Genomic DNA, 14,496 nt, shown 5'->3' with positions numbered 1-14,496 from the left:
GACGTTAGTGTGGGGTACCAATCTTTCTGTGTCCGCCCTAAAAAGAATCATTTGTCCTTCACATCGCCACCTTTGGTAAACTATGACATCACTACCCGCTGTATGTATATGGGAATTTCTTACCCGCGGACCTCCCTTCAGGATTGACACGTACTTAACCATCTTGCTTTCCAATCTAGTGGTGAGTCTTGTTGTAGCCTCCTTCTCTTCTTGCAATTAACCCCTGTTACTCACGGTTTTACTGATGTCTTTCCTTGCAGGTTGGCGGCCATATTCCAAGTCTCGCTTATACTCAGGAATCATCTCTCCCATTTTTGAAAGACTTCGCAGTCTAGGATCTGCCCAAGCTGCTTTTCTAAACCTCCATTCGTCCACGGGTACCCCACTGTTAGAAGCGCCCGCACTCCATAACATCGCCGACTTCTCCACTCCCTTTTATCGTCCACCCCCTCCCAAAGAAAGCATTCCTCGAGCATTTCCTCCCAAGAAACGCTCCCGTCTCCATACTCCCCGTCGCCGCCCTATCCAAGATTCCTCACATTCCCCCACTGCTCTTGCACACCGCGACTCTCTTTCCCCATCCGCTCCAGAACCCCTTTCTTCTTATCGATCTATTTCTACCTGGGAAGACCAATAACCCTCCCATACTCTCTCCTTCCACAGACATGGATATCACTAAAATAAAGTTGTTTGACAGCGATGCTGATGATGATGATGATGAAGTGATGGAAGTCTCGCCTACCGAGGTGGCGGCTTCCGCGGAGGGGCCTCCCACCAAAAGACCGAGGACCTTTGAATCTGTCGAACCTGCCCCTACAACTTTGGCACTTGACTCCACGGCCCCTGCAGTGCCTGCCCGTCGGCCTGGTAAAGAGCATGCCCTCCCTTCTGGCAAAGAGACTACCCCCGATGAGTTCGCCCCTACTTTCAAAGTTTGCAACCGTAAGGTTAATGTCGCGGACTCAGCCCTTGAAAATCCCGCTGTGGCATCCTCCCTCTTTTATGGTTCTCACCTCCCAAAGGATATGGCATATACACAGAAGGAAGAATCTTTGAGCAGCACTGGACTTCCTTATACACCAACTGGGAGAAGGTATCAGCTCTTATCTCCGCCCTTGTTCTTTCACCTTTCCCCTTTGACTTATTGTCCTTCTTGCTATCAGGTGAGCCTTGACATCTCCTACATGATCTGCGGTCTTTTTAGCGCTCGGACCAAGGTGGATTCTCTGGATAAGGAATCCAGCGGTCCTAATGACCTAAGAGCCACTTGTGCCCGACTCCAGCTGGAACTAGAAGCCGCGGACCTAGCCAAAACCAAGGCCCAAGATGAATTAAAGACTGTGGAAGCCAACCACCAGCTATATATGGATACGGTCAATAAGCGCTTGAGTCATCAGCATACAACCTCCTCCAGCAGCACCAAACCAGTCTTAACGCTCTTGCTCTGCAACACCAGAAAAATACTGTAGCCTTTTTAGAGCAGCACAAGGCGGACATGGTCACTCTCCAAAGTCGTTTCAAAGCCCTGGCAAACAAGAGGGTGGCCAAGAAAATACAAGAGGAACATGATCGGCTTTTCAAGGAGGGACGTCTTCTTCCCGAGAAGCCGTCCACCCCTGTTGAGGAGGCCGCCAAAGGGAACCCTGAAGCAGCAGTGGGAGCCAAGGTGCTGGGATCCACTGTTGAAGACACCACCACGGAGGTAGTCACTACTAATGAGGAGATCTCTGCTGCGGACACCACCTCTACTAAGCCGCCCTCCGAAACACTCTGAGACCTTGATGGAAGATCTCCTGTCTTGGCTTTTTGTCTACTCCATTTATTTATATCCCTTTGTGTGTACACTCGTGTGAATTCTATATGGATTTGACATTATGGATGTTTTCTTTTATGTACCAGTGCTCTATCCTTCAATGATTTTGTTTTTTAGTAATCAAGTATTAATTCCCTTTGGAATCTGTATGCTCTTGTACTCATATTTTACTTTCCATAGTGGCACATGCACTCTACAAAGCAATTTAAGATACTCTCCCTCGTACTCTACCCTTGCTTTCTGGTTGTCCCTCTTACCGTTATCTTGCACAACTCTATGTTCTTGGGCCTTTCTCCCCACGAGCCCGTTGGGGCCACTCTCTTAGCTCCATAATTTGAATCGGATTCTCTGTCCGCAAATGGCTCTTCCCCCTCACTGTCTCTTGGTGGTTGATGAGCCTGTTGGGGGCAACTCACCTTGCCCCCAAGTTTGATTCGGCCATGATGTCTGTGAAGGGCTCTTCCCCCCGCTATCTCTTGGTGGCTGATGAGCCTGCTGGGGGCAACTCACCTTACCCCCAAGTTTGATTCGGCCATGATGTCCGTGAAGGGCTCTTCCCCCCCGATGTCTCTTGGTAGTTGATAAGCCTGCTGGGGACAGCTCACCTTGCCCCAAAGTTTAATTAAGACATGATGTCTGCGAAGGGCTCTTCCCCCTCGATGTCTCTTGGTGGCTGATGAGCCTGCTGGGGGCAACTCACCTTGCCCCCAAGTTTGATTTGGACCTCATGTCCGCGAAGGGCTCCTCCCCCACCTGCGTCTCTCTAAGGCTAATCTGCCTTTAATAAGTTGCCATGTTAATTTCTCAAAAGTGCTATTGTATTATATATTTACTATACACACAGCCCAAGTCCCTTGTCCTAGACCGGTATTACATTTAAACATAAAACTTTTTCAACATTCTCACATTCCAGAGTCTCTCTATCAATTTTCCTTCCATGGTTTGTAGCTTGTAGGTGCCAGCCCCTCCGACATCCACCACTGTGTAGGGCCCCTCCTAATTCGGGCCTAGCTTCCCGTCATTCACTCTCTTGGTACTTAGAGTCACTCTACGGAGCACGAAATCTCCTACTTGGAATTGCCGCGGCTTCAACCTCTTGTTATACTACATTTGCAGGCGTCTGTAGTACTCCTCTAGCCTGACACGCGCAATGTCTCTCCTCTCTTCTGCCAAATTCAAGTCTCTGAACAGTTTGCCCCAGTTCAAACCCTCCTCAACAGCCTTAGTGCGGGTCGTGGATGCCACCATTTCCGACGGGATCACTGCCTCTACGCCGTAAGCTAACGAGAAAGGAGTCTCTCCAGTGGAAGTTCACGGTGTAGTACGGTAAGCCCAGAGTCCATGACTCAATTCATCGGCCCACACCCCTTTCCGATCTTCCAACTTTCTCTTGAGGTTGTTCATTATGGTCTTGTTAAATGATTTGGCCTGTCCATTACCCTCGGGATTGTAGGGCACCGAGAATCCCTGTTTCACATTATAAGCCTACAATAAATCTTTCACCTTTGATCCCGTGAACTGTGTTCCATTGTCCACTATGATAGAATGTGGTAGTCCAAACCTACATATGATATTTTTCCATAAAAATTTAATCACTTGCTCCTCCTTCACCTGCTGTAATGCCACGGCCTCTATCCATTTAGTGAAATAATTTGTAGCAGCTAGCATGAATCTCCTCTTGCCGCTGGCCATTGGCAGCGGACCCATAATATCCATGGTCCACATGGCAAACGACCACGGACTTGATACATTGTGTAGTGGCTCCGCTGGTGCGAATATTAGTTGAGAAAATCTCTGACATTTTTCATATTTTTAGCAAACTCTACTGCGTCCCTTTTCATATGAGGCCAAAAGTAACCCTGAGTCAAAAACCGGTGTGCCCTTCTTCCCGCTGAATGGCTCCTACAATCTCCTGCATGCAATTTTGCCAGTACCTCTCGTGCCAAATTCGGCCCTAGACACCTCAACATCGGTCCATCAAAATTCTTTTGGTATAGCTCTCCTTCTATCAATGTGTATCTCCGCGAAGTCTGTTCCAACCTTCTTCTCTGTTTCTTATCAACCACCTCTCCTCCATACAGAAAATGCTTAATAGGGTCCATCCATCCTCCTACCCCTTCTGCGGTTTGGCATACTTCTTCCGCCTTCTCGATACTCGATTTCTCCAACCTCCTCACTTTTATGGTTCTCTCTTCAGACCCCGATATTGTGGCCGCTACATAAGCTAAAGCGTCGGTATGTCTGTTCTCACCACGACCCAAATGTATGAACCTGATCTTTTTGAACCTCGCAGATCTACTGTGTAGAATCTCCAAATATCTCGACATTTGCACACATCTAGCGACAAACCCTCCGTTTGCCTGACACACTACCAAGTTTGAATTTGAGTACACTATCAACTCGTCCACCCCTAAATCTTCTACCATTCCCAACCCCGCTATCACAGCCTCATATTCTGACTCATTGCCGCGAACCCCAGCTTCATAGATAACTCTATTCTGTCGTTATTTGGAGTAACTAGTATGACCCTATTCCACTGCAAGTATCTGTGGCAGACCCATCCGCGAACACTCTCCATCCATTCTTCTTATCCCATGGATCTAACAGGTCCGGTTCCTCCTCATGTTCGGGCTCCATGATAATCTCTTCCCCCCAAGTAGGATCCTCTGTCGGAAACTCTGCCATTGCCTGTGCTTTCTCTGCAGTCCTTATTTGATATTGGATTTCATAAGAACTCAGCATCATTGCCCATTTTAGCATTCTTTCGGACTTCTCCACTTTCAGTGCTTGCTTGAGGGGTAGATTTGTTACCACCACTACCGAATGTGCTTCAAAGTAAGGTTTAAACTTCAATGCCGAGAATATCAATGCCAAAGTGTACTTCCTCCTCATGTTCGGGCTCCATGATAATCTTTCCCCCCCAAGTAGGATCATCTGTCGGAAACTCTGCCATTGCCTGTGCTTTCTCTGCAGTCCTTATTTGATATTGGATTTCATAAGAACTCAACATCATTGCCCATTTTAGCATTCTTTCGGACTTCTCCACTTTCAGTGCTTGCTTGAGGGGTAGATTTGTTACCACCACTACCGAATGTGCTTCAAAGTAAGGTTTCAACTTCAATGCCGAGAATATCAATGCCAAAGTGTACTTCTCAACTCTATTGTACCGAGTCTCTGCATCCAACAAGGTTTTGCTCTGGAAATACACCGGTTTTTCAACCCTGTCGACCACTCAGATGAGGACTGAACATACTGCGTACTCTGTAACCCCCAAATATAGGTACAACCTCTTTCCCTGTTCTGGTCACGACAATAAAGGCGCTTTGCCCAAATAACCCTTCAGCTCCTAAAACGCTTCCTCGCACTTCGTTGTCCAAATGAAGTCCGGGGTACTCCTTAATAATCGATAAAGCAGCCTACATTTGTCTGATGACTTCGAAATGAACTTGTTCAATGTCGTGACTCTTCCCGCTAACTGCTGCACCTTTTTAATATTCTGCGGAGACAACATCTTTATCAGCGATCGTATTTGTTTAGGATTGGCTTCTATCCCCCGATTAGTAACAATGTACCCCAGAAACTTCCCTGTGGTCACCCCAAATGTGCACTTCTCTGGGTTGAGCTTGAAATTATATGCCCGCAGTATGCTAAATGTCTTCCTTAGGCCCTCCAAGTGTTCTTCCTCCGACATGCTCTTTTCCACAATGTCATCTATATATATTTCAATTCCCTTTCGGATCTTGTTCTCGAACATTTTCTCTCCCAAACGCTGGAAAGTGGCCCCAACATTCTTCAAACCGAATGGCATCCTCGTATAACAATATGTACCTCCTTCCACTACGAAAGACGTCTTCTCCTGATCCGGTTCGTACATCATGACCTAATTATACCCCATCGACGCATCCATGAATGAGAATATTTTGAAACCTGCCGTTCGGTCCACTAACTCATCCACTCGCAACATGGGATAACTGTCTTTAGGACACTCTGAGTTAACATCTGTAAAATCGACGCACATACGTACTTTGACATTCTTTTTCGGTATCGCGATGACGTTAGACAACCAGTCTGTGAATTCCACTTCTCGTATTATTCCAGCTCCTTTTAACCTTGCGACCTCCTCACGAATTCCCTCGGCATACTTCGGCCTAACGCTTCGCATCTTTTGTCTCACATGCTTAGCATCTTCCCTCATGTGCAGAAGACATGCGAAACCTGGGTCTAATCCAGTAATATCCTCAATTACCCAAGCAAAGACATCCTTATTTTCAGACAAGAACTGTACCAGCTTACTCTTTCACTCATCAGGCAAACTGGACCTTACAGACATAAACTTCTCCTCCTCCCCCGTCCCCAGATTCACTATCTCGATCTCATCAAGGGTCTTCGGTCCCACCGATAACTCCGCCTCCCTTTCCACAGAGGCACACTGTAATTGCTATGCTTGCCTTGTCCTAGGGTTTGAGGTTTCTCCTTCTGCCCCTTACCTCTTCACTGTCCCCTGATGACTATTCTTCGCCGTCACCTGATCATCACGGACCTCATACATCCCGGTTGCAGTGGGAAATCTGATCACTTGGTAGTAAGTGGATGGTACCGCCTTCATTTCGTGAATCCACCGCCTCCCTAGAATGGCATTGTATTGTGTCTCGACATCCACCACCTTGAATCATGAGAACACTGCCACCGATCCTGTTGTCACAGGGAGCAGGAGCTCTCCTAAAGGCTCAGTCATGCTTCCATTGAACCCGTACAAATTTGTTTGCGAGGGTCTTAACTGTTTCTTGTCTATCTTCATCTCCTCCATTGTCCCTCAAAACAACAAATCCACGGCACTGCCGTAGTCAATTAGTACCCTCTTCACCATGTAATTGCCCATCGCCACTATGATTACCAATGCGTCCTCATGCGGGGAGTCGACCGCCTTCAGGTCCACGTCAGTAAACACTATGCTCCCCCTTCCATTCATGGACCATGGAGCTGGCCGTGAGTGTCCTGATGCCTCGTTGAATTGCTGGATGCTCGTGGTTCGTCTTATCTTGTCTCAGTAGGCGTTGTGACTCAAAACCTCTCCACTGAAAATCACATTGATCGTTCCCAGTATCCTCCCCTGGTTTGGTACCTGCTCCTCTTTCTCCTTCCCCGCTGTAAACTCCTTCAACAACCCCTTCCCTATCATCCTCTGTATTAACTACTTTAGCGCGTAGCAGTCATTCGTCTCATGGTTTTGTATTTGATGATAGGCACAATAAGGCTTGCCTTGCATTTCCACTGGCCTGTTTCACGACCTTTCATAACTGTGCAAATTCTGAATCAGCGGCAATATCTTACTTAATGGCCTGTTCAACGGTGCCTGTTCCACTTCACGGTAAGGTTTTTTCTCCCTGTTCTCCCTCCTGACTTCTTCTCTACCCCTTTCAGGCCGCGAGGAGTACCCCCGATACCCACTGCTTCCCCTGTCTGATGCCTCATATCTCTGGCGATCCTCGCTTCTTTCTAATGACAATACTCCCTTCCCCGACCTTTTCATTTCTTTCTGCATAGTGTCCTCATACCTTATGTATTTCTCCACCCTCGGATATAGGTCTTGTAATGTCGTGATCTAGTTCTTGGCTACGGACTCATGTACCCTCATTCGCAGGCGTAACCCCCGTTCAAACGCTATCACTGCGGTTCTTTCGTCCAAGTTTTCCACCTTCAATGTCTCTGCCTTGAATCTGCACAAGAAATCCCTCACTGACTCCTCAGATCTCTGTCTTACATTGAACAAAGCCGCGATATCTACTACCCGCCTTTTCTGATGTATGAAATGGTCTATGAAAGCTTGCTCTAACTCCTAAAAGTTGTTTATACTCTTCAACAGCAACCGATAATACTAATCAGAAGCCTCCCCATTTAAGCTTGTGGGGAACATCATGCATCGCAGCCCATCATACTGAGGTTGCTTCCATAACGGCATCTGCTGCTGGAAGTGGTGGATGTGATCCACTGGATCTCCTTTCCAGTCATACCTCTCAAATCTGGGCTGGTTGAATCGCTTTGGAACCTCAGACTTCCAAATCGCGTCAGCCAATGGATTGTGGTTTAGCCCCGCCACCACTTGGTTCGCCGTTCCACCTACGCCCTTGGCTTGCTCCAGATTCGCCTTCAGATCATTGGCAATCATTTCCTTAACTTCCTCCCTCATGAGTCCAACTACCGCATTATCCACCAGGTTTGGCCTCCCCTCTTTCTCTTTCTCCGATTCTGACGCCTCTCTCTCAGATTCCTCTATGGTCTCCTTCTCCCTCTGAATCCCGTCATTCTCTTCCCTCAACCTCGCTATTTTCTCATGCAACAGCCTTGTTCCCTTTTAGACCGACATTGTGGTCTCTTCTCCGCCTTGCTCTCCCCTGTCACTCCTCACTGACTCCTCCTCTGTAACCACCACCTTTCTCGGTCTTCCTACTCCTCTCTTCACCCTTGTTCACATTTCTCTGGTTATTTTGATCTTTCCCCATAGACGGTGCAAAATGTTGGAGCTCTTGAGTCTCTCTCTCTTTTCCTAGCCCTAGCCTCTCTAGTTTTTTCTTTTTCCTCCCTTTTTTTTCTCTCTCATTGTTCTTTTTATACCCCCGTGTCTTTCATCATAGTCATCCACCTGTCCTCTCATCCCTCGCTCCCTCCTCTTCCACGTGTAAGGTTTCTACCGCGCACCTACGAGACCGCAGACTGATACCATACTCCCGAATTCTCCGACTATCGTGCTTTGGGCCCATCCTATGATTGATCCTCTACTCCCCGGCTTCCACTACCGCAGCTTGAATCGGGCCCACATTACCTTTGACCCTTTATGTCGCAAACCCTACCACCACAATAGACCTATCACCAACCATACACCATTAATACCAGTACACAATATCAAGATATTACAACTATGAGATCCCATGATTTAGGGAAGATGTTCTGTTGACTACCCAATGATTCTTGTGTTCACATTCTAACACTCCCCCTCAAACACATGGCCTTGGTGATTGAATATCAACATGAGATTGACACAAAAACTATTTTTGTAGCTCTTTGTTGGACTGAATATCCATTGAGAATGCTGGAAAACTATTGGTGCCGATATTGAAGAAAGAAAATAAATGTAGAAGACACATGAGAGGAGCATGCATCAACCAAAAGCTAATGACTCCAGTACTAACCAAATGAAAATGGAGGGGGTAACATGCTCAACCAAAGAATCTGGAGTAGCAACTCTGATTTAAGATGATATAGGCCTCGGACCTCCTGGGTTATACAGGGTTTAGGTGAAACCGATACCGATCTGTAGCATGGAAAGCAAAGAGTGAAATAAAATCAATGATCATTCATTAAACTACGGCTCCTTATTCCCCTCAATCAAGCAGTATTGCTGAGTGTAAAAACCGAACTCTAAAAGAAATGATGAATGCTATGTTGTTAATTCTGGGTTACCCCAGAATTTGTGGGGGGAAGCTTTGCTTTCCGCCAATTACATTCTCAACAAGATTTCTAACAAAAAGACACTTAAAACACCTTACGAATTGTGGAAAGGTCATACGACTTCATACGAATTCTTGTAAGTGTGGGGGTGTCTTACTAAAGTGGAAGTCTCAAAACCTAAGAAAGTGAAGATATAAGACCCAAAACTATTGATTGTGTATTCATTGGATATGCAAATAATAGTAGTGCATATCGTTTTCTGGTTCATAAATCAGAAATTCAAGATATACATGTTAATACAATTATTGAGTCAAGGAATGTCTCATTCTTTGAAAATATGTTTTCATATAACATGTGTTTATAGCCAAGTTCAACAAAAAGAACATCAGATGTCTGATATTAATCGACAGCTAAAGTCAATTCAATTGCAGATTCATTCGGTTCCTCCAACTGAGCATTTGCCGGAAACTTTACTACATCAAGAAGATCTGTTGCATAACAACTATAATGTTTTGCTGAAGTGTTTAAATATGCATTGGGCACAGAAAGCTAAAGCTGACAAACTCCTTTTCATGAGTTAAATACCAAATATTTCCATGCTCTTGTCATCAGAAGAAGGCACATGAACCATATTCATCGGTTATTTGATACTGGTGGAAACGTGTTACAAAACCATGATTCTATAAGTGCTCATCTTGTTCATCATTTTACAAAGACGTTCTCCTTGCTCAGCTTGATATGGATACAGATCTCCTTAACTTAATTTCGTGTAAGTTATCAAATGCTGAAAATGATGATCTCTTACGGTCTGTTTCCGAGGAAGAAATTTGGTCTGCAATAAAAAGCATTGGGGTTCTTTCAAATCACCAGGACCGGATGGCTTTCAAGCAATTTTCTATAAAAAAATGTTGGGAGGAGGTGGGGCCTAAGGTTATTCATATGGTGCAAAATTTCTTTGAACATGGGACTCTCACAATTGAGCTTAATCATACTTATATTGTGTTGATCCCTAAAATTAGTAGACCTACATTGGATGAACATTTTAGGCCAATTAGTCTCACTAATGTCACATATAGAGTTATATCCAAGATCATGGTTAATAGAATGCAGCCTTTGCTTGCTTCACTTGTCAGCTCAAATCAAAGTGCTTTCCTGTCCGGGAGACTCATTCATGATAATGTTCTACTAGCTCATGAGGCTTTTCACCATATTAGAAGCAAGAAGAATAAGAATAAAAATTATTATGCTTTGAAGTTTGATATGCAGAAGGCATATGATCGGCTAGAGTGGTGTTTTAATTTATTAAGGAGGTGTTGACAAGATTTGGTTTTCATGACCGAGGGGTGCAAAGAATTATGTTTTGCCTAACTACTCCTACTTTTTATGTTCTTGTTAATGGCTCTGCTTCAGGGCACTTTAAAGCTATTTGTGGGATGAGGCAGGGCGACCCATTGTCCCTGTATATATTCATTCTTTGTGCCGAAGTTGTCTCTAAAGTTACATCATCTCTTGGACACTAAGCAGATCAAGGGACTAAAATTTTCTGCACATAGTGATCCATTAACTCACTTAATGTATGCAGACGATTTATTATTATTTGTGAAGGCTGATCTTGATGAAACGCATGTTCTGCAAATGGCTCTTCAGTCTTATTGCAACACTTCTGGTCAAAGGATTAACATATCGAAATCTCAATTGATATATAATAAGTCTATGCCAAGGAGTTTTACCTCTCTACTACATGCTATACACGGGGTGCCATGTACTACCAGGTTCCCAAACTATTTGGGTGTACTGTCCATTCTAGGACGAGCTCCTAAGGATACCTTTCCTCCACTCATTCAGAGATTTCGAAATCGACTTGCTAGTTGGAAATCTGCTCTCCTTTCTAAGGCAGGTCGGGTTACGCTTATCAACTCTATTTTATCGGCTTTGCCCACTCATATAATGGCATGTGTGAGATTTCCAGTTAACATCATAGAGCTTTTAGACCGGTATAGGAAAGCTTTCTTTTGGGGGCATGATATGGGGCAACATAAAATGCATTACTTTTTTTAGGATCTTGTATGCCAGCCTTTTCATCAGGGTGGATTGGGGATTAAAGATTTAGAAGTTCAAAATGTTGCTTTGTTGGGGAAGCAGGTGTGGTTTTTGTTACAGCCAAATTCTTTGTGGGCGTTTCATATGAAGAAAAAATATTTCCCAAATGCAACATTTTTGCGAGCTAGATGTCTTAAATCTGCTTCTGCGGTATGGAAGTCTATTTATAAATCAAGGCATTTTCTTGCTTTTGGATTAAGATGGCACATAGGTGGCTCAGTCGGAGCATGGATAGATTCATGGGTACCTGATACTCCACTACCTTTACCTATGATGTCACAACCATAAGGATGTGCCCTAGACAGAGTTTCAGACTTTATTGATTCGGTTCATCGATGTTGGAATCATGATCATGTATTGCAACATTGGCCACCACCATATGCAGAGAGAATCCTCTCACTTCCTTTTCAGTTTCAAGCACACGAAGACTCACTGTTTTGGGCACCAAATAAGCACGGAAAGTATACTGTTAAAAGTGCTTATTCGAAGGTAATGGAATATCTTCGACCCGGGTCAGACATTAATTCGGCTATGTATAGGAAAATTTGGTCTATTCAAGTCTCTTATAAAGTCATATTTTTTTCTCTGGCAAGCTACTCATGGGTCATTCCGACTTCTGATTTTCTGGCAACTAAATCCTTCATGGTTGATCCTCTATGCTATTTATGTGCACATGATGCTGAATCTCAGGTTCATTTATTCAATGAGTATTCTTTCTCTCGGGCAGTTTGGTTTGGTCTAAACTTCGCACAACCCATCAATACAGCTCAGAAAGCAAGCCTTCTTGTCTGGCTCGAGGATATATTATCTTTCGTAAGCAACTCAAAGGATAAGGGTGGAATTTGAGCCGAGGGCTCGGAGCTCGGCTTGGGCTTGGCTCGTTTAAGCTCGGCTCGAGCTCAAATAAAAGCTCGTGTAACAAATGAGCTTGATGAAGCTCGGCTCGTTTAGTTCAAATAGCATATTTATAGTGTAAAATAACCGAGGGCTTGGAGCTCGGGTTGGGCTTGGCTCGTTTAAGCTTAGCTCGAGCTCACTCGTTTAACTATATAAGCCGAGCTCGAGCTCAATTTAAAGCTCGTGTAATTAGCGAGCCGAGCTTGAACATGATAAAGCTCGGCTTGTTTAGCTCGAATTCCACCCTTATCAAAGGATAATAACTATCTTGTCATCCTTTTCTCTGTTACCATATGGCTGATTTGAAATTCCTATTCCTATTTATTGGAAATCTCCATCTCTGGACTATTTGAAATTCAATGTTGATGGTTCTTCACTTGGGAATCCAGGCCCTGTAGGTACTGCAGGAGTGCTTCAATTCGTAATGCTTTTGGTGGTTTTATTCTTGGCTTTACCACTCTAATTAAGCATGCTTCCTCTTTACTCACAGAAACTCTGGTTTTGAGATCAAGTTTACAAATAGCTATTCACATGAGTTTATCAAATGTTCAGTTTGAAACTGATTCCATGGTTCTTTACAACTTCATTAAACACTCTTCTTCACTATTGCCTTAGGAGGTTAAAGCAATTGTGATGGATATTCAAGACATGTTCACATCGATTCCTTTTTTTAGTATTCATTAGACTTATCGTGAAGGCAATTATGTGGCGGATTGTTTTGCAAAACTTGGTTCAGATCAGGTGATGAACACCCAAAACTGTAATATTAAACCTCGTAGAGACATAGTAAATTGGTTAATTATGTGTTTAATAATTATGAAATAATGATATTTTCGTACTTTTGCAGGTTTTCACAGTTAACGTAAAAATGATGATAAAATCTGTATTAAAGCACATGAATAGTGTATCTATCTGAAGTATTCCTACCAAGCCCATATGAAGCCCAACAAAGCCTGACTAAAACCCGGGGACTCAAACAAGACAGAATCAGGACAGAACCGGATTACGTGCACAGAAGCATCAAACTTCTGAAGCTCATATCTCTTGGACCGAGACTTCGATTTCAACGAGTGAGCTGCTCAGACGACCAGTGCGACAAGTTCTACGCAAAGGTGGGAAGTTGTAAAAATGCAATAATTACGGTCTGCCATTGGATGCAGCACATTGACCCATTTTGTGGGCCCACAAGATTGGATGAGTCATCATGTCCCAAGTCAAACAAATAATTGGCACCACATGACACCTTGCATCTCATTAATTAGCAAGACTTAACTTTGGATTCTTGTAATAGTGATTATTTTGTCTTGATTTAGTTTTAGATATGATGGAATTTAATGTGGGACGTGGCTTCACGTGGGATGGAAGAGAGAATGCTCTCATTTGTAGTGAATTGGTAAATGAGAGCAATCATTCCATTTTCATGCATGTTATTATTTTTCTAAGTTAAGCTTTAGTTTGGTGTAATAGTGTTAATGGAAGCCACTTTAGTTTTCTAAATAAAATTTCTTACTTTCTAGCTTAAAAATTCATCTCTTTGCATTCTTCTTCTTCTTCTTTAATTCAGCATACATCAAACATCTCTTTACATATCTTTCCTAGGATCATGAACTAAAACCCCTTGGCCCTCCCAAGGGGAGGGTCATGTGAGGATCAGTGCACGTTTTAGGGGTTTAGAATAACTGCTTAGAGGCTTAGGTTTTCTTTGACACCCAGTTACAAAACGACTGAGATCGACAAATTTTGGAGCCTGGAGCTTTAGAAAAGCTAGCGCACGTAACCCATTGACACTGGGATCAATCACGCGCCCGAGTTCTGGAGAATCCAAATTTTTATCTTTGTCCGGATGGTGTGAAATGAAACCAGGAGTTGAAGAGACATTTCAGAGATGAAATATCTCGACAACTCCTCATGCTAGCAAGATAGACTCAGAGACTCGAGTACATCTTGCTAGGGATCGATACTCGAATCAATTTTGGGTTTGTCCATAATCCCGAGACTGATTAGAGATGGGGTGATTTTACTCCCTAAAAAGCTATGTAACTAATCTTGCTAGAGTAGGTTAATCCTCTCCTTACCTGTCTCTATCTTTCTATTTAAGAATCAAATTGTAATTTAGATAACTTGTGTAGTTAGTAATCATTAGGAAGTAGAAAACAAATATCATTCAAAAATCCTTCTCACTAGTTCCCTCTAAAAGGTAAATTTTAGTTGTTAATCTGTCCTAGTCCTAAGGTTAGGAA

General features: G+C 43.8%; 2 protein-coding genes across 2 annotated transcripts; one reads left to right on the top strand and one right to left on the bottom strand.

Annotated features, from left to right (window-relative positions):
• Nucleotides 1-260: 260 nt before the first annotated feature.
• LOC147509301 (uncharacterized) lies at nucleotides 261-1,889 on the top strand. Its single transcript, XM_086601634.1, has 2 exons — nucleotides 261-1,093; nucleotides 1,164-1,889. The coding sequence occupies exons 1-2, from the start codon at nucleotides 666-668 to the stop codon at nucleotides 1,165-1,167; spliced, it is 432 nt and encodes a 143-aa protein (XP_086457760.1). The 5' UTR covers nucleotides 261-665; the 3' UTR covers nucleotides 1,168-1,889.
• A 1,235-nt stretch (nucleotides 1,890-3,124) lies between these two features.
• Nucleotides 3,125-4,239, bottom strand: LOC147509300 (uncharacterized). The gene is made up of 2 exons (XM_086597771.1): nucleotides 3,748-4,239; nucleotides 3,125-3,280 (listed from the first exon to the last, which is right to left on the bottom strand). Exons 1-2 carry the CDS (start codon nucleotides 4,237-4,239, stop codon nucleotides 3,125-3,127), a joined length of 648 nt encoding a protein of 215 aa, XP_086453897.1.
• Nucleotides 4,240-14,496: the final 10,257 nt, after the last annotated feature.

This window comes from Coptis chinensis, chromosome 3 (assembly GCF_015680905.1).
Source record: "Coptis chinensis isolate HL-2020 chromosome 3, ASM1568090v1, whole genome shotgun sequence".
Classification (NCBI taxonomy): Eukaryota; Viridiplantae; Streptophyta; class Magnoliopsida; order Ranunculales; family Ranunculaceae; genus Coptis; species Coptis chinensis.
Note: the sequence above shows the minus strand (reverse complement) of the source record. Positions and strands in the feature narration are given on the sequence as shown.

Excerpts from the sequence above, each read along its gene's own strand:
- LOC147509300 (XM_086597771.1), bottom strand. The coding sequence starts at position 4,239 with ATGGTAGAAGATTTAGGGGTGGACGAGTTGATAGTGTACTCAAATTCA. Across the intron at positions 3,281-3,747 it reads GGCCGAATTTGGCACGAGAG|GGATTCTCGGTGCCCTACAA; the intron begins GTACTGGCAAAA and ends AATGTGAAACAG.
- LOC147509301 (XM_086601634.1), top strand. The coding sequence starts at position 666 with ATGGATATCACTAAAATAAAGTTGTTTGACAGCGATGCTGATGATGAT.